Genomic DNA, 20952 nt, shown 5'->3' on the forward strand with positions numbered 1-20952 from the left:
CCACACGCACGCACACACACACACACACACACACACACATATATATATAGATATATATACATATGTAAAGCAAATATTATACCCATTTAAAAACATTTTTTTAAAGTATTTAAGCGTTAACTTACATACACACACACACACACACACACATATATATATATATATATATATATATATATATAAATGTAAAGCAAATATTATAGCCATTTAAAAAAAATTTTTAAAAGTATTTAAGCGTTAACTTACATATATATATACACACACATATATATATACACACACATATATATACACATATATACATACATATATATACACATATATATATATACACACATATATATATATACACACACATATATATACACACACATATATATATATATATACACACACATATATATATACACATATATATACACACACACACATATATATACATATATACGTATATATACATATATATAAATACATATAGTTGCATATTGTGAATAAACAGACACGTGGCCATCATGATATACAACATATTCCTTTATTGTTGTTACTGATAAAATCACTCTCCCATTTTGAAAAAAAAAGGAAAGAAAAATAGAACAACAATGAAAAAAGGAAACAACAGCTGTATGTACGTTCTGTACAGTTAGCGTCTATAATCTCTGTAATATTTCACTGTACACATTAAAGGACAACAATCATTTACAGGCAAACTGAACCGAGAGTTCAGGTCCAAGGTTCAGCTGTTTTTGGCCACTGAAGACAATAAAATAGAAATCTGAGGAGTTCAGCTGCCTACGTCTCTACTGGCTAGTGTTACTGTTCACTGTGCGCTCAAACGGGAAATCAATGAAATTATTGGCAAACACTCTGATTCTATTGCTCTGGAAGTGAGAGAAAGGACACATTGTGGATGGAGTCCGGAGTTATTCAGGTTCACTGGTTCTGTTGGAGTTACGAGTACGAAAATAAAATAAAAGAAGCAGCAAAAAACATCCGTTAGTTTATATTTAGAGTTTTCTTTTCTTCACCTTCACTCGTTCTGCCGTAAACAGATGGTTTCTGTTTCTCATTCATTGTTTCTCATGTCCCTCATAATGACAGGAGGATTTCTTTCCCCCCATTATGCAGTTTGAGAAAATAGTGGAAATGTCGAGAAAAAATGTAAAATGTTGAAAAAAAGTTGAAATGAAGAAAATTCAAATAGTCAAGAAAAAAAGTCAAATGACGAGAAAAACGTTGAAATACGATTTTGAGAAAAACATAGAGAAAAATTATGAGAAAAATTTGAAATGTCAAGAAAGAAGTTTAAATGTTGAGAATGTAGTCGAAACCCGATTTTGACAAAAAATTCAAAATGTTGAGAAAAAAATGTAAATGTCAAGAAAAAATGTAACATGTCAAGGAAAAACTAAAAATGAGAAAAATTTCAAAATGTCGAGAGAAAAAGTTGAAATGTCGAGAAAAACGATTTTAAAAAATCGAGGAAAAAGTCAAAATGTCAAGAAAAAATTCTAAAATGTAGAGAAAGAAGACGAAATGTTGAGAAAAAATATCAAGAAAAAAGTCGAAACACGATTTGTTCTTTAAATGCCAGACTCCATCAAAAATAACCACAAATCTATTTCCGCAGGTTTTAAATCCTCATTTTCTGCACAATTTTACATAAAAGCTGAATTTAAAAAACGACTTTCTGCGTAACATAAATAACTGATCTTTGATCTTCCGGCTCACCTCAAAGTCGCCTAGTGATTCTCTGACTTCCACTTTGCGGTTTAAAATTTCCCTTAATTACACCACGTTTATAAATAGATCTGCTTTAATACTTAAAAACTGTACACAAACCTCTTCACCCTTTTGTTTGTTTTTGTTGTTTTTTTACACCGTTTCAAAGAAAAGCAACACCAAGTTTTCCCTCCGCCCACAAACACACTGCATGTCTGAGATGATCATTTGGTAAAAAGCAAAATCAAAGTGTTATGTAGTGCTGCGAGGTAAATCATGGACATGAACTTCTTACAACACTAGCAGAAACCCCAAAGGAACAATAACAATAACAATAATAATAATAATAATAATAATAAACGTCACTTTTCAAGTAAAATAGAGAATAAAAAAAATATCTTACAAGTCTGTCACCAAACACAAAGTTAAAAAACTAGTTCATTGCTTCAAATAATGAGAATAATTACACAAAATACAAGGTTTTCAGGCAGTCAGCATATAAAGCGTTTACGAATCTGGAGTTCGGGAACTAAAACAGCCGTCGCACTATCGTTAATCACAACAAAACGAGCTAATTAGCATTAGCAACAACAAGTGTCTGGTTTCAGGTTCAGGAAGCGTCTCGTCATCTCTGTTCAATCTTTTGGCTTCAATTTGGTGTTTTTAAAGTCATTTAATAAATATTTTATGTCAAAAAGTTTCACTGCGGGTTTTTTTCTCGCCGCAGCTCGTCACGATTCCCCAAATATAAATATACGATAAGAAGCAGCAGGTTTCCAGAAGGAGCCAAAAATAGAGAATCAGAAGAGATTCGATCCAAATATTTTACAAACTGAAGGAAAAACACCTGAAATAATTCTGTTGTTTCAGGTACATTGGCTTGTTTTTTTCCCTCATTTCACATCACTAAAATACCTTGGAGTATTAGGGCCAAAAATAATAAAAAACATAAAATACGCAACCGGGGGGGGGGGGGGTAATGTTTCCAGGAAAAAAGTCGCAGATTTATGAGATCAAAAGTGGCAAACCTGTGAGAAAAAAGTTGCAGATTTATTTTTTATTAGTATTTGCCACTTTTATCGCATAAATCTGCACCTTTTTTCTCCTAGATTTGCCCCTTTTTACTTGAAATATTACTCTCCTCCCCTGGTCCGTAATTTTATTTAATTTTTTCATACATTCTACTTCTCACCACTACGGAAAAAAATGAGGAGGAATTTTTTCCCCATTATGCAGCTTGAGAAAAGTGAATACAATGTCAAGAATAAAGTTGAAATGTAAGTTTTTTTCTAACTCAGCTTTTTTTTTTTTTTTTTACAGAATTTGATTTTTTTAACGTAACACGTTTTTCTACGTAAATTAATTTTTTTCAACTTAATTTTAGTTTTTGTTAAATTTAACTTTAGTTTTTTTAACGTAAGTTACGTTTTTAAATACATTTCTGTGGCTCGTGTTTTGTGAATCAATCCTCTTTTTTTAGCTTTTTTTGAACAGAACTTGGTTTTTTTAACGTAACTTGTTTTTCTACATAACGTACGTTCTTTAACGTAATTTAATTATTTTTATTTAACTAGATTTTTTAATGTAACATACAATTTTACATAATTTCCGTGGCTCATGGTTTGTGAATTGGTTTGTTTTTTTCAACCAAGGAAAAACAAAAAAAATTTTTAACAAGGGAAAAAAAAACGGAGATAAGTACAAATATATATATTTAGTATAAAAATATGGAACTAGATGTTATAGTTGGAACTAACATTTTAAATTCTGAAAGTAAAAAAAAAATTTCAGGATCAGATTTTATGTAATTTGTGAGTTTTTAAGCCTTATTTTAGACGTATTGAGGAGAATCAGGTTGTCGCTAACAGTCGACTTTACATTTCAACTTTTTATCTCAAATTGCATAATTAATTTATTTTCCTCCTCATTATTTTTTTTCTCTGAACTTTTTTGGCCCTGATCCACTTTAGTACACCTCAGCTCGTCCTGCTGTGACTCATCTTTTACCCTCTCATTTTGAAATGAAACACTTCAGAAGTTTATGATCTGACCTCTGACGTCAGGATGAAACTCAAACGCTTCACCCAAAAATCAGACTGATTCTAAAAGTCTTCTTCAGGCTGCAGGCAAAACAGGAAATAATTAAAAAAATAAAAATGTGAGGTCCTTGTGAGTTCTGGATCAGCTGGTGACAGATTCAGATCTTTTAAAAAATCAGGTCGTCTTATTTTGAAAGGGAAAAGTTGACCTTGTCGTTTTATTTTTAAAGAGAAAAGTTGATCTTGTCATCTTATTTTGAAAGAGAAAAGCTGATCTTTGTCTTCTTATTTTGAAAGAGAAAAGTCAATCTTCTGAAATTTCCTCAACACCTAAAAGAATTTATGTTGTGAAGAAAAAAGGCACATTATCATGAACAATATTTGATGCAGAGATGTTAAAGAAAAAGAAAAACAGATTCCAGCTTTACTTAAATGTACCGAGAGTTCCTGTTTTTTTATTTGTTTTGCCACTTCCTGTTTCATTCTTCGTCTCATCCAGAGGTTTGTTTGTTTCGTGACCCGGGCCAGCCTAAGTCCGAAGGGGAGAATATTTGACAAATGCATCCTCTCGCCGGGCTCCAGTCATACAAACACCTTGGCGAGTGCATCCGCCCCGGCGCTGCCGATGTAGCACTTGGTGGGATGGAACGCCACGTCGTGGATCGACTCCTCGAACTTCTTACGGTGCGCCGTGAACTCCTGGATACACGTCTTACTCTCCATGTTCCACAGACGGATAGAGCAGTCGTGACCTGGAGAGAGAAGGGGGGGGGGGGGGGGGGGGGCAAAGAGAGAGAGAGAGAGCGCGAGAGAGAGAGCGCGAGAAAGAGAGAGAGAGAGAGAGAGAGAGAGAGCGCGAGAGAGAGAGAGACAGAGAGAGAAAGAGAGAGCGAGCAAGCAAGAGCGTGAGAGACAGTTTTCAAGTCACTAAATATTAGTTTAGTGATTCACAGGATTGGAATACTAGGAAAAAAAAGTTTGTACAAAATAGTTTTGTGTTTGTAAAGTCAACAGCAGACACTGCTATATTTTTTAACACACCCCTTTCAACTAATTGCCCAATTGCACAGCCTTAAGAGCTGCATATCACGAATGCTGGGTCTTGTTGGTTTTCTGAGAATCTACTGCACATACTGGTAACTTTTTTGCCTTGTAGCATTAAAAAATATACTAAAAACCTGGATTAATCTGGTTAGTCACATTAGACTGCTATTATTTTGAACACTACTGTACGTTGTTTTTTATGTAAGTTATGTTATTTCACTCATGGTTTGTGAAAAACTTTTTTTTAACATAACTTACTGTTTTTGAGTAATTTCTGTGGTTCAGTTTGTCAATCATGTTTTGTTTCACATAACTTACTGCTTTTATTTTTTACGTTGCTTACATTTTCTTTTACAGAACTGTTTTAAACGTTTTTTTGTCGTTTTTATTTCTAAGACTCAGTTGTAATAGATATTTAATATTTTTGAAAACTCACTTCCAGACATGAGGTACAGTCCGTTTGGATCCACAGCGAGACTCGTGACAGAGTCCAGGTGAGCGACCATCGAGTGGATCAGTTTACCTTTAGCACACAACAGAAGAAGAAAGAAGTGATCAAGTTTTATCAGTTTGATGCAGAAAATATTAAATGTGATAAATCCTGAAAAAAGTTACAAATTTGTGAGAAGAAAGGTAATAGATTTTTTTCTTGTAAAATTGTGACTTTTTTCTCATGAATGTGAGTGTTTGTTCTTGTAAATGTGTCAAACAAATTTGAGGGTTTTTTTCCATAACTGATTTTTTTCGGAAAATTCTTGCTTTTCTTTCTCACAAATTTACAACAAAAAAGTTACAAATTGTTGGACCGTTTTTTCTCACAAAATTGTAACATAAATGTGAGTTTTTGCGCTTGTAAATGTGAGCTTTCTCTTGTAAAATTTTGAGTTTTTTCCCCTTAATGTGTCCCTTTTAAAAAAAACAAAAAACTTGTAACTTTTTTTTCCTTATAAATTTGTGAGTTTTTCCATGTAAACTCTCCAATCTGTATCTTTGAGCTGCTGAGAAGACTGAGTTTCCTCACTGCCGATAATTTCAGTCTGATCGTATCTTAAGTTGAGACCTGCAGCCGCTGGCAGCGTGCCGGTGGTCTGAGATACCTCTGATGATGTCACAGTGATGTCATCAGACAGCTGTTGCTATTGAACCATTGAGGACAAAGGGTTAAAACGTGCCTCCTCTGCAGCAGCTGGCGTTACCTGTGTTATTATCGAAGAACTGGATGTGCCGGTCCTCCTGAGCTGTGATGGTGATTGGCAGCGTGGGATGACTCAGCACTTTGTTGATCTTACAGGGAGCCTCTGAGCGTAGGAGGACACAAGAAGGACAACATTAGCATTCAATGCCAACGATGTGAGACAGAGGGACACAGAGGGACACAGAGGGACACGTCTTAAATGACACATGTAGAATAAAGTGATTCTGACAGAAATATCACTATTTTAAGCTTCTTTTTGGTCACTTTATGACGGAAAACTTGTGAAAGTTCCAATTCTGACGATAACGCCTGTTTTTTCCAGTTTCTTTCTACAATAAATGCTGGATTTTTGGCAATTCATTAAAGAAAACTTTAAAGAATACTTTTCAGGTTGGGGGAAAAATGTTTATGAAAAATGCTCCTTCCAGACTCCATCGAGAAAACCACAATTTTAACAGCAGTGTTCTTGTGTTCTTGGAGACAGACCTGACAAAGCATCAATTCAGACTGTTTCCACATCAGCATCATATTGTAGTTATTTCAGCATCCTTTAGATTCGTTTATTCACATTAAATCACAGATAAATCTCTTTATTCTGGCTTCAGACTGATTAATGCTTCAAAAACCCTAAAATTGTCCAAAACTCTGTAAGTTTTCATATGTCCCACACTCTTAAACGCACCATAGCCGTTCAGACGCTATTGAATGCACCATATCTATGTGTGAATTGCCGTGCTGTGAATGTTAGTTTTCCCAACATTCACCTGTTCCTCCCAGGTTTATTGCTCCAAGTCATGGCTGACATCTATTTCGATGCCCTCAGCTCCACGTTTAGCTTAGGTGGAAACCTCCGGGTCTGAGCAGTGAGGCAAACCAGAGGGTGCTGACGGCAGCTGCAGAAGCATTTGGATCCATCCATTTCAATACAATATGGGAAAACTTCTCACTTGATTTATTTCCTCTGAATTTTTTTTGGACAACACTCTGGTCTCAATCGCTAGTAAAAAAAATAAAATAAATATAAAATAATAAAATAAAATCATTTGATGTTAATAGTGTAAATAATGGCCCCATTTAGAAGAAATGAGAAGATAAAGAATCATGTGATTTGGGGCGTGGTTACTTTTGATTGACAGGTCACTAACAAGGCGAGCCGTCATCAGGAGAGAAGCAGAACAATGCGTATCCACGGCAACATGTCAATAAAGTTATATTTATATATATATATATATATATATATATATATAAATATATATATATATATATATATATATATATATATATATAAATATATATATATATATGAAATAACTGAAAATATATATATACTGAAATAACTACAATATATATATATATATATATATATATATATAGATAGATAGATAGATAGATAGATAGATAGATAGATAGATATACTTTATTTATCCCAAGCTGGGAAATTACAGCGTAGCAGCAGCATTACACACAGAGACAATGACAACACAATTAAATAAAAAGAACAACCTAGGCATACTTCAAGCAATAAAATATAAAATACAATAAAATACAATAAAAATAAAGTGTCTAAAGAAGAGTATGTATTAAGGAGTGGAATAGACTTCCAGTGCAGAATAAATATGAATATACAGTATAAAAATGTTGGTGCTATGAAACAAATAAGGTGCAATGAACAGTGTGCATAAAAAACACATAAAGTGCATAGTCAGTATGTAATGAACCAGGTTATTATTTGTTATTGTACAGTGTGATGGCATGTGGCAGGAAAGATTTTTTATATCTGTCCCTATGACAGCGGAGCTGGAGCAGCCTGTGAGAGAAGGTCTGTCTTTCTACTGTGTGATGGAGAGGGTGCTGATCATTGTCCATATATTCACAGTGACTATGTCCATTATTTATACAGTGTATGGTTTCCGACATGTTTGTTTGAGGAAATATGCTCACAGCTGATCACCGTAATCCACCTGAAATATATGGGCGATCACTAATCGCCCAGGCCTAGGTCAGGGGGTTATTAAAGTTTAAAAAAAACAGAAAAAGTGGTGAGTATTTTCCCTCCCTGAGGCTAGAACTCGGCCTGTGTGGATCAGGCTTACCTGGCGCTCCTGCTGACTCCAGCTTCAGGACCAGCTGCTGCGTCTCCATGTTGAACAGCCCGATGTGTCCCGAGGTGAAAGACGTCACCATGTGAGCCGCTTCACTGCTCACCAGGTCCACCGAGGTCGGCACGCCCAGCTCTGACACAAACACACACAAAAATGAATGAATTCATCTAGAAAACAAAAACCGTTGAATAAAACAAGTTGTTTTCATTCCTGTCGTCAGTTTTAAATGTTTCCTGTCAGAGTTTTGTGTCTGACAGTCACTACGGAGGCCCTGAGAGCTCACAGCGCTGCAACTTAAGAAAACACATGCAAATATGCAAAACACAAGCAAACTGAGAAAACATCTTCATCAATTTGACAACACGAGCGCAGCATTTAAAAAACGCTGCAAAGACCACAACACAACATAATAAAAAAAGTGCTGCAAATAGACCAGAACACAACAGAAGTGTTTCCAGAGGACACTTAAACGTGATGCACACATCTGGACACGCATGTGATATTATCAAGTTATTTTCATATTCATTTATTTGGTTTGTTTAACTGCAATATTATTGATAAGGGCTAGCAGGCTAACGCTAGCGGGCTAACGCTATATATCACGTTATAACATGAAAATATCATTATCATGAAATAACTTGATAATATTGTGTCCAGACATGTGCATCACTTTTAAGTGTCCTCTGGAAACACTTCTGTTGTGTTGTGGTCTATTTGCAGCACTTTTTCTTATTGTGTTGTGTTGTGGTCTTTGCAGCGTTTTCTAAATGCTGCGCTCGTGTTGTCAAATTGATGAAGATGTTTTCTCAGTTTGCTTGTGTTTTGTGTATTTGCATGTGTTTTCTTAAGTTGCAGCGCTGTGAGCTCTCACGGTCACTGTAAGTCACAGAGTTTTCTCACCTCCTCTCTCGTTAAAGATGGCGAGGGACGGCGAGGTGTCGGCAGCGTTCCACAGACGCACCGTCCCGTCCGCCGAGCAGGAGAGGAGCCGCTGGTGGGCTGAGCTGTAGGCCAGACCCCACACCGCGTCCATGTGACCGCACAGCGCCCCCCGCAGGATGGAGGACTCTACAGACCAACGGAGAGAGAGAGACAAATAGAGAGAGAGAGACCTGTCAAAACTCCTCTTCAGAACTGCTTTTAATGTGTGACTAAAGCTGCTGATTTTACTTGTTTGTTTATATCTGTAACTACATTTTTAACTGTGTTTTAACTTTAAAGCGTCTTTGAGTACCCTGTAAAGTGCTCGATAAATAAAATGTATTATTGTTATTATTATTATTATTTTCTACCAGTGGATGGGGCAGCACCCCCCTGGACTATTATTATTTTTATTAATATTATTACTATCATAGTTTTTGTTATTAGCAGTAGCATTGGTATTACCGCCCCCTTTCGTTTTATTATATAATCTATCTTTATTTTATCATTTTCCAATAAATAATTAAGTCAACCCCCCTTTTTTAATCTATATATTTTTATTTTTTAGGAATTAATTAATATATTTTTTAATAAAATAAGGATTAAGAAAAAAATGTCTCTGACTCTCTTTTTCTACATAAATTTACTTTATAGTCATAATAATAATAATTTTATGTATATAAACATAATAAATTTTGTATTTTGCATCTTTTATTATTTTTTAATTAATCAATATTTTTTTTTCATTCTCACTTTTTCTACTTAAATTAAGTTTAATATTATTTATATTATTATTATCATCATTATTATAGTTATTGTTTTTAGTAGTGGCACTGGTGCCCCCCTTTTTAAATAAATAATAATTAATGAATATATATATATATTTATATTAGTATTTAGTAGTATTTATTCATGAGCTGATCTCTGGGTCGTACCATACGAGTCGTAGGGGTCGATGTTTGGGTTGGGGGTGTTCCAGCTCTGGATGGTTCCGTCCACGCCGCCGCTGAAGCACTGCTCGCCGCTGGAGCTCATGGTGACGCACAGAACGGCGCCGCTGCACCAGAAGGAACACGTCTGTTACTCATAAAGCAACTTTCTACAAAGTTGAAATTAAGTTAAGACTAAAAGTAAAGAGTCACCTGTGAGCTCTGAACGTGTAGATGGGCTCCACGTCTAAAGCTGCACATCTGGAGGTAAAACACAGAAAATTACAGATTTAAATGATATAAATAATATGAGAAAAACAGATTATCACAGCTGAGGTACAGCAGTTAAACCTTCTCCTTCAGTGGTTTTTATTTATTTTCATTACGTTTTCTACATTGTAGATTCATAATAAAAAACGTGTTAAACAAAACAGAATGTTTTAGATTTTTTCAAAGTACATTTTTGATTTTTTTCATTAAATTGTCCTTTGTACATACTTGTAAAAGTATGTCATTTTTCTCTCCTAAATTTGTGTTTTTTTCTCCTATTTTTTTTTTTCATAAATTTGTGAGTTTTTTCTGGCAAATTTGTATTTTTTTTCCTCCTTATTTTTTTTTCTCCTAAATTTGTTAGTATTTGTTAGTTTTTTTTGCAATTTCTTTTCTCCTAAATTTTTGTTTTTTTTCCTATATATTTGTCAGTTTTTTCTTGCAAATTTGTTTTTTTTTTCTTTAAATTTGTGGTGTTTTTCTCATAAATTTGCGTTTTTTTTCTCCTAAATTGTTTTGTTTTTTTCACGTACATTTGTGAGCTTTTTCCAGCAAATTTGTGATTTTTTTCTGGGGTTTTTTCTCCTAAATTTGTGTATTTTTCTCTCCTAAATTAGTTTTTTCTCCCAAATTTGAGGGGTTTTTCTCCTAAATTTGAGGGGTTTTCCCCCTAATTTGTGAGGGTTTTTTACATACATTTGTGAGGTTTTTTTACGTAAATTTGTGGGGGGTTTTCTCCCAAATTTGTGTTTTTTTGTCCTAAATTAGCATATTTTCTCTCCTAAATTTGTGTTTTTTTCTCCTTAATTTGAGAGTGCTTTAAACGTAAATTTCTGTTTTTTTTCTCCTTAATTTGAGAGTGCTTTAAATGTAAATTTCTGTTTTTTTTCTCCTTAATTTGAGAGTGCTTTAAATGTAAATTTCTGGTTTTTTTCTCCTTAATTTGAGAGTGCTTTAGACGTAAATTTCTGTTTTTTTTCTCCTTAATTTGAGAGTGCTTTAAATGTAAATTTCTGTTTTTTTTCTCCTAAATTTCTGTTTTTTTTCTCCTAAATTTGCGGGGGGTTTTTTCTCCTTAATTTGTGAGATTTTTTGACATAACTCTTTTCAATGATGGTCTGTTGTTCAACACCTTTATTTACTACATAATTCCACATGTGTTCCATCATAGTTCTGATGTCTTTCATATGAATCTACAATGTTTAAAATATAATAAAATAAAGTAAAACCCTTGCAGAAGAAGGTTTGTCCTGACTTTGACTGCTACTGTATAAATAAAGTCTGTAATGAATGAGTTGTAAACGGACTTCTTGGCGGGTGCCGTCTTCTGCAGGTTCCACAGTTTTGAGCGTGTGGTCCTCGGAGGCAGTGACCAGGACCGGCTCCACTGGGTGGAAGGCCAGACTCCGCACCGAGTCGAAGTGGCTCCGCAGGGTGAACTTGGGGTTCCAGGTCTTCCTCAGAGCGTCCTGGTTGTTGGTGATCTGAGGAGAGGGACACGGGAGGACCGGACCGTTATCTCTGTCATGTTTAAACAGAATCACACAAAACTGCAGAGCGAAACCGCCAGAAATTCTGCAGTGTGGTAACAGCACTTTAACTGCATTGAAGTAATCTCATGAAAATCTCAAGAAAAAATTGAAAGAAAAAACAAACAAATGTATACATGGAATGTATACAAATGTATGAGAAAAAAATTAACAAATTGAGGAGAAAAACAAAACAAAAATTCAGGAGAAAAAAAAACACAAATTCAGAAGAAACCCCCCCCCCCCCCCCCCCCCCCCCCCCCCACACACACACACACACACACACACACACACACACACACAAATTTGGGAGAAAACCCCACACAAATACATGAGAAAAAAACTCACAAATATGAGAAAAAAAAACACTAATTTGGAAGAAAAAACTCACAAATTTAGGAGAAAAAACCCCACAAATTTTTAAGAAAAAAAACTAACAAATTTAGAAGAAAAAGAAATTTGAAGAAAAAAACACAAATTTAGAAGAAAAACACACATTCACAAGAAAAAACACAAAATTAGGAGCTAAACTCATAGTTGCAACAAAAAAACTCAACAAACATAAAAATACATTTGCAAGTAAAAACTCACAAATGTACATAAAAAAAATCAACAAATTAAAATGTATCCCCTCGTGAAGTTGGATTGCAGCACAAAAAAAAAGTTTATTTATGTTATTTGTGTGAGACACGCCACTGTAAACAATGAGTCTGGTTGACTGCAGGTACAGCACAAATACATCAAAGTAAAGAGATTTATCTGTGATTTAATGTGAAAAAATGGATCTAAAGGATGCTGAAATCACTACAACATGATGCTGATGTGGAAACAGTCTGGTCTGATGCTTTGTCAGGTCTGAAGAACACAAGAACACAAGAACACTTCTAATAAACAATGGTTTTCTGAATGGAGTCTGGTTCATCTGAGTTTTAAATCGAGGAATGTCATTTATTAGGGAGTAAATAGATTTGTGAGTTTTTAGGAGGCTGAAACACAGATCATTTAAGGTATAAATTAAGGGATGCTTTCATGTTATTTGGCAAATTTGATGAGTTTTTATGCATTAATAAGTATGAAGTCAAAATAAAGTCATTTCTCTGTATTTCTCTGTTGTTGTTGTTGTTGTTGTTGTTTTTTTACAAATGTTTCTCGTAAATTTGTGTTTTTTTCTCACATATTTGTATTTTTTTTTTCTTGCAAATTGTGAGTTTTTATACAGAAATGTTTGAGTTTTTATACAGAAATTTGTGGGTTTTTTCTTACAAATTGTGTGAGTTCTGCAAGAACACAAGAACACTGCTGTTAAAATGATGGTTTTCTCAATGGAGTCTGGTTCAATCAAAGTTCTAAATCAAGGGATGTGATTAGTTTCTGGCTCTCGTCCACTGAAAGCCATCAGTTTGTGTGACTCACGTCATACGCCAGGCTGTCGGCCTCGTTGGCCACAGTCAGCCCGGCCAGCTCTCCCAGCCCCAGCTCGTTGGACACCGCCTCGTCCACCCGGCCCAGGATGAACGACTTCCCCGAGGACGGCAGGAACGTCATGGCCTCTACCGAGACAGAGCACACAGAGCTGACTGAGAGAGGAAACAACATGAACACATGGAGGCAGTGACGGAGACGAAGGAGGAGAAGGAGGAGGAGGAAGAGGAGGAGGAGGCAGGGTACCGTCTTCAGGGCGGCCCAGCTCCTGCTCACTGAGCCGGGGCACGCTGGGCCGGGAGGGAGGCGCCACCGGAGGCTGCATGGAGGGAAGATCCTCAGCCTCACGCAGGTTAGCCAGCATGTCCTGCAGCTTAGACCGGTTCGGTCCTGCAGGAGGAGCAGGAGGAGGAGAGGGACAAGGAGGAGGACGACGACGTCGAGGACAAGGAGAGAGGAGGAGCAGGAGGAGGACAAGGAGGACAAGGAGAGAGGAGGACGAGGAGAAGGAGAAGGAGAAGGAGAAGGAGAAATTTAATTTTCTTATACATAAACTTGTGAGTTTGTTCTTGCAAATTTGTGTTTTTTTCTCTTAAATTTAAGTATTTTAACATACATTTGTGATTTTTTTTTTTTTTAATTTGTGTTTTTGTGCAAAGTGGTCCAAGGGGAGGGGCCAGACTAAGAGAAGGGGATCCGGAACAATCAGCGTACCTCGCCCGGCACGAGCAAACCAGGGCCCGCTTCTGGAGTCAGACCCTGGAGGGGAGCACGCAGGCGAGCGTTTGGTGGCCAAGCTGTTGTCCACGGGGCCGGGCTGGGCTCAGCCCGAAAAAGTTACATGGATCTGCCGACCCGTGGGCTCACACCCCGCAGTGTTGGGCTTAAGGGTCGGGTGCGATGTGAGCCGGGCAGCAGGCGAAGGCGGGTACCTGGGCGTGCTGACCCCCGGCTTCAATGGTGCACCGCCGCTGCTGAATGAATGTAGGGGAAACACTGGGGTTTTTTAAACAGAGAAGGTGAAATGTCCTTTTTTGGAAATACCCGGCAATATGTAAAGATCAATGGGACGCAATGCGGCTCTTATTTATTTTTGCTCACCTGCTCTATTTTTTCTCTTAGGCAGGAGGCAAAAATGCTTGGGCGCCACGCCTAGGCCGTATAATGGCAGGGAAAACCCTGTCTGCGGACGTGGAACGTCACCTTGCTGGCAGGGAAGCAGCCTGAGCTTGTGTGGGAGGTGCAACGTTACCAGCTAGAAATAGTTGGGATCACCTCCATGCATAGTGTGGGCTCTGGAACCAAACTCCTGGAGACAGACTGGATTCTCTCCTTTTCCGGAGTAGACATGCCTCTTCCGTGTCGCATGGAGGTCTGGAACAGTGCCAGTGGAGTGGCAGACTGGGGAGGTGTTCCCCATTTTTAAAAAGGGGGACTGGAGGGTGTGTTCCAATTACCGTGGAAAGACACTGCTTAGCCTCCCCGGAAAAGTCTACTCCAGGGTGCTGGAAAGGAGGCTCCGGCCGATTGTCGAACCTCAGATTCAGGAGGAACAATGCTGCTTCCGTCCTGGCCATGGAACAACGGACCAGCTCTTTACCTTTCGAGACTTCTGGAGGGGTCATGGGAGTTTGCTCATCCAGTCTACATGTGTATTGTGGACTTGGAGAAGGCCTATGACCGTGTCCCTCGGGGAGTCTTGTGGGGGGTACTGTGGGAATATGGGGTACCGGGCTCGTTGCTACGAGCTATCCGGTCCCTATATGACCAAAGTGAGAGCTGTGTCCGCACACTGGGCACAACGTCAAACACGTTCCCGGTGGGTGTTGGCCTCCGCCAGGGTTGCCCCTTGTCTCCGATTCTGTTTGTGGTTTTCATGGACAGGATCTCAAGGCGCAGCCGGGGGGAGGAAGGGATCCGGTTTGGTGACCTAAGAATTGCATCTCTGCTTTTTGCAGATGATGTTGTTCTTTTGGCTTCATCAGACTGGGACCTCCAGCACTCGTTGGGGCGGTTTGCAGCCGAGTGCGAAGCGGTTGGGATGAGAGTCAGCACCTCCAAGTCTGAGGCCATGGTTCTGTGCCGGAAAACGGTGGACTGCCCCCTCTGGGTGGGGAGAGGTACTGCCTCAAGCGAAGGAGTTCAAGTATCTCGGGGTCTTGTTCACGTGTGAGGGCAGAATAGAGCGTGAGATGGACAGGCGGTTTGGTGCTGCGTCAGCAGTGATGCGGGCGTTGTACCGGACCGTCGTGGTGAAGAAGGAGCTGAGCCGGAAGGCAAAGCTCTCGATTTACCGGTCCATCTACGTTCCAACCCTCACCTATGGTCATGAGCTTTGGGTAGTGACTGAAAGAACAAGATCGCGGAGACAAGCGGCTGAAATGAGCTTCCTCCGTAGGGTGGCTGGGCTCAGCCTTAGAGATAGGGTGAGGAGCTCAGACATCCGGAGGGAGCTCGAAGTAGAGCCGCTGCTCCTCCTTGTCGTAAATTTTTGAGTTTTTATACACAAATTTATGAGTATTTTTTCAGTTTTTAAAGTAACATTAATGAGACCTAACAGTAGAAAGTGAAACACTGATTAAAGAGAGAAAATAAAACTTACTCTTAACTCCTTTCTTTCCCTTTCGCTCCTTCCTGTACTGCTCCTTCAGCTGAGCTATCAGACCCTGATCCACGTCCCAGGACACCTCCCCCAGAGGAGGCTCATCCTTCTCTACAAGAGGAGCAGGAGAGAGGGGAGGAGGAGGAGGAGGAGAAAGAGAAGAAGAGGAGGAGGAGGAGGACAAGGAGAGAGGAGGAGGAGCAAATTATTCAGCAGATAATTTCTTTAAAAACAGATAAATACAGTAAATCTCTGTATTTAAATAGACACATCTGCAGAATAATTCACTGTAATTCATTCAAGACCCTTAACAATTAAATAATAAAAATAATGTAAAAAAATATCTATAATGTCCTATCATATTAACTTACAGATTTAAACTTTTATAATAATGTTAATATTTTAATAAAAGTAATTTACTAATACCACAGTACATTCCTGTGAAATGTATCTGTTTATATTTGACAGTGTGAGGAGCTGCTGACTGATCAGGAGGAAAAATCCTTCAGAGTCACAAATGACAAACATGTTTCATAACACAGCCGAACACGGAGACGGTTTGAAACGGAGTTCATCAACATAAAGACGGCAAACAGCAGCAACAGAGAGAGAAACCTGTGAGTGTGTGTGTATGTGTGTGTCTGTGTGTGTGCATGCGTGTGTGAGAAAGTGTGTGTGTGTGTGTGTGTGTGTGTGTGTGAGAGAGAGTGCGAGTGTGTGCACGTGTTTGTGTGTTTGTGTCTGCGTGTGTGTGTGAGTGTGTGTGTATGTGTGTGTGTGTGTGTGTGTCTGCGTGTGTGTGTGTGTGTGTATGTGTGTGTGTCTGTGCGTGTGAGTGAGTGAGTGAGTGAGTGTGTGTGTGTGTGTGTGTGTGTGTGTGTCTGCGTGTGTGTATGTGTGTGTGTGTATGCGTGTGTGACTCAGCTCTCTGTGTTGTTGAATCACTGCGTGGGGATCCTCTATGATCTTTTCTTTCTTTCTGTCGTTGCTGGATGACTCTGAGTGCGTGTTGCTAGGTAACAGCAGTAAAGGGGGGCTGTGTGTAAAGTGTGGGGGCGGCAGGAAACTTTATTTTGTAAAGACAGTTTTATATAAATATAAATATACAGACAGGAAGTGCGTCGGTGCTGCAACACATTTCTTTATAAAGGAATAAAATGTCACTTTTCTACTTTAAATGATCAGATCATTAGTTGAACATTAAAATGTTTCCAGTAACGTTTAAACTAGAGAAATCTGTTATTTTAGCCAGTTAAGAGCAAAGGAAATGCTCTACAGTTCTTATGTCTGTCTGATGTTTCTACTTTATGTGGTGCGTTCAGGCTACCGCAGAAAAATACGTGATCACAGAATCGTTATTCTGCGATTCTCCAGTTGATTATCACTGATTTAGACTTTTTTTTTCTTTTACTTTAAAAAGGGTAGAAAAAAGAAAAGAAACTTTGCCTCATAAAATGTTTCATCAACAAACCAGAGAAATCATTTAACCCTTTATGCCCTCTTTGGTCCGTGTATCTTTTGGTCATTGGATTTTCGTTTCACAAAAGGATATTAAAAAACAAATGAGTGGTGACTTGATTTTTGTTTTAAAATACCAACATTAAAATTTAAATACAAGGCTTTTTGATTCGTCAGGGTCAGAGGGGGATAGACTATATTTGAAACATGATTATATTTTTGTTTTCTTTCTTTTTGTTTAGTTATATATAACAAAAATTGAAATCAAAACATCGCCAAGCAGCCAGTACACTTCAGACCCTGCGACCCTTACTTTGAAGGGGAGTGGTCCCTGTTTCCGACTCTGGACTTTCTTTTTCAGTTTTCATTATACGACTTAGATAATCAAACAAACTTATGTTTTTAGTGACGTGCTTTTTCACTCAGTGTGTGTGTGTGTGTGTGTGTGTGTGTGTGTGAGAGAGAGAGTGTGTGGCTGTGTGTGTCTTTAGACTTGTTCAAAACTACTAAACATTAAATAATCATCAGGATTTTAACCCTTTATAAGCCAGTTTATATATTTGAATATTTCATAATTTCAATAATAAGAAAAACACAAAAAAAATATTATTATTTACCATATAATAAATAGTAGGTAGCTGGAATTTTGGCCAAGGGTTTAAGCTCTTAAATTGTTTTTATTCTTTTCACAATTAATTCATATTTCTCTCTGCTACAGAGGCTGAGAAATAAACTACTAGGAATCATTCCTTTTGGTTTGGTGGTCTCACCCCACTCTCCACTGTCCTCGCCGCTCCGGGACTCCGGTGAGCCGTCCAGCTCGTCTGGACTCGCCAGGAAGTCGAAGCCCTTCAGAGCCTCCTCGGTGTCGGGGTCGTCGCTGAGGTCAGAGGTCGTGGAGGACGGCGTGGATGACTGCTTCTTCCTCACCATCTGCTCACACACAAACACTTTTATACATTTTTATTTATTTCATTAATGTTTTTAACTCGTTTTCATTTGTTTATTTGTTTTTTGTTTTTTATTTGTGTGCTTGTAAGAGCCAGTATATACTCTCCACCGGGCTTCTCCCTATTATTCTTCCGTTTATCCGTGTTTTTTTTTTTTTGTCGACTACTCCTCCCAGAGTTTGGTCGCACATAGACTAAAGAGGAATCAAATCGACTCGGCCATGACAAGTGTGCTATGACTTCTCTAAGGGTTTTGACAAACGATTTTCATATTATTCGGCAAAAACACAGCAAGAAATCCCCCCAAAGTTACTCTGTGGAGACTAGAGTGGATGACATCATCACTAGAGTGCAGAGGGAGAGAAAAATGTGTCAAAAATAAATTAGGAAACTGTGCTACAGGCAGCAGATACCACTCTACAGAAATAATTTACACATAGAAACGGAGGGAATAGGAAATGTCGTATTCTCACTCACATTTATCTGCTACAGCTGTCGGAATTATAGTTTGGGTTTAGGACACACAGATGCGCCACCAACACACACCCAGATCCTGATAGACCGCCATGTTAAAAAGGAGGGAAAATTTCTGGAGTAAAGCAGAGGAACCAGTTTCTTCTGATATCTCTAAAAAAACAATTTCTTAATTTTTCCTCACAAAACACAGGATGCTCAAAGTGAAGTCAGTTCAATGATAGGAGCTACGGTTTGGCCAAAAATATTTTCTGTTCAAGGGAACTTTCAGTAGTTTTTCTCTCTTTATGTGGCGTCAAATGTCACAGGAGGAGCAGCCGCACTTGATTGCTCTGCTCTGATGGTGGTTATTATCAACAAAACTAATAATAATAATAACAATAATAATAATAATAATAATGTCTAGATATCAGCTCTTAAATTAAACTCATATGAGCTATTTTTGTTGTTATCATTATATTTGTCCAAACAAATGTACCTTTAGTTGCACCAGGCATTAAAATGAACAAGAAAATGAAGAAAATATAATTATAATAATTAACATAATTATTTCCATGACTGTATATATATATATATATATATATGAAAATATAAATGAAAAAGTGTAAACGAAAATCTATAATTAATTTACATATTTCATCTTTTATTTTATGGTTAGTATTTGTAATATCATTTGCACTTAATGTAAAAAAACAAACGAAAGAAAAATCCTGTAAAATAATACAGAGAATTTCTGGAAAATAACTTATTTTTTTGCAGCGTACTTTAAAAACGTCTCAGAGGTGAATATCGTGTCTGGTGTTTGTGTGTCTTACTGTAGCCAGGTCTAAGATGGTCTTGTCCCGTCCTTCGCTGTCCTCGTCCTCGTCTTCGTCGCTGAACTCCGCCGCGGCACTCTCGATGAACTTAAACGCCTCGAGCACGGTGGCTGAGTCCGACATGTCTGGTTTACTGCAGAAACAGGAGGACAGTGTTTTTACAAGCTATATATATATATATATATATATATATTTTTTTTTTTAAATTATTATTATTTTTTTAAATATGCATTCCTGCAGTTTGTGTTCTGTAGTTACACGTCAGAAATGTTTTGTGTCTGAGAAATAATTAAGGAATCTTTTTCAGTCACAATTTGTCTGCAAGTTCATTCTGTTCAAAATCAAACAAAACAAAGAGTTTGTTTGCAAATTTATAAGTTTTGTTTGCAAATGTATTAGTTTTGTTTGTAAATTGAAAAATTAGTTCAGTGTAGGTACATCGCGACAGCTTTCGCCTGTAAACACACTGATCTACCGACATGCTGAACGCGGCTCTCTCAGGCCTTGGTGTCCTGCAGCTAAAGGGACCGTCGTGTTCTCTGGTACCTGACCATGCCGCTGTCCTTCAGCGAGGACGGTTCGGTGCCGTTCACCATCGGTTCGGCTTTCTTCTCTGCAGGTTTCTCTCCTGAGTCTCCGGTCAGACCGAGCAGCGCTCTCACTCTCTGAGACTTCACATCCAGGATGGTGTCCGTGTATCCCACCTCCTGCAGGTACCTGAGGGACGGAGACAGGGGACAGGAGATGAGGGATGAGAGGCGAGAGACAAGAGACATGAGAAAAGAGACAGGAGACAGGTCAGAGGAGAAGTATGGGGTTGCTTTAGTTTCTTTATTATGCAATGTAGATAAGAGGACATTTCCCACACTGCAATAAAATAATGTAAAATTGCAAGTAAATAAATCAAGACTTTTGTTTGCAAATTGAAGTTTTATTTGTTCAATTCAGAAGTTTAGTTTGCTGTAAAACTTTTGAAATCAAAAGCAAACTTGGACAGCAAAGCTTTTAACACTGTTCACCAGGTTATTGTGAAGTTGAATATTGTTGTTATGTGCGATCAAGCAGTGGGATGATGAAACCTCAATGTGTCCAATTTGATGGATTCACCTCTAAGGTGTACCTCAAGGTTCCGTTTTAGGTCCCCTGTTATTCACTCTTGATAAACCGTTGAATTTCAGGGCGTTTTTTGCTCTTTTTACATTCTCCTTTATAAGTCCTGCAGCTCTATGGAATTAGCACAATCAGAACAACTCAAACATGTCTTTGTGCAGAATAACCAAGTTAGAATGACAGAAATTAAGAAAAAAGTAATATGACCAAAAAGACACACAATTACCAAAAACAGTTTTCTCCACATATTCTACATATTGAAGTATTGTCATGTTTACTCTCCTGTCCTCTCCCTCTGCTCTGTGTAAACAGCCTCTCCTGTCCTCTCCTCTCTGCTCTGTGTAAACAGCCTCTCCTGTCCTCTCCTCTC

The 20952-nt window shown here is 37.9% G+C and overlaps 1 protein-coding gene across 1 annotated transcript in view; it reads right to left on the reverse strand.

The window, feature by feature from the left end:
* Positions 1–513: 513 nt before the first annotated feature.
* strn (striatin, calmodulin binding protein) overlaps positions 514–20952 on the reverse strand; it is a 50107-nt gene continuing 29668 nt past the window's right edge. The window contains 15 exon segments of the mRNA XM_059330869.1: positions 514–4510; positions 5239–5325; positions 5999–6100; positions 8091–8231; positions 9000–9167; positions 9956–10077; positions 10163–10210; positions 11527–11564; positions 11566–11703; positions 13162–13298; positions 13417–13560; positions 15773–15883; positions 18001–18163; positions 19470–19605; positions 20019–20189. Of these exon segments, the coding sequence (XP_059186852.1) occupies positions 4341–4510; positions 5239–5325; positions 5999–6100; positions 8091–8231; positions 9000–9167; positions 9956–10077; positions 10163–10210; positions 11527–11564; positions 11566–11703; positions 13162–13298; positions 13417–13560; positions 15773–15883; positions 18001–18163; positions 19470–19605; positions 20019–20189 (1876 nt within the window). The 3' untranslated portion in view covers positions 514–4340.

This window comes from Centropristis striata, chromosome 1, assembly GCF_030273125.1.
Source record: "Centropristis striata isolate RG_2023a ecotype Rhode Island chromosome 1, C.striata_1.0, whole genome shotgun sequence".
NCBI classification, from domain to species: domain Eukaryota; kingdom Metazoa; phylum Chordata; class Actinopteri; order Perciformes; family Serranidae; genus Centropristis; species Centropristis striata.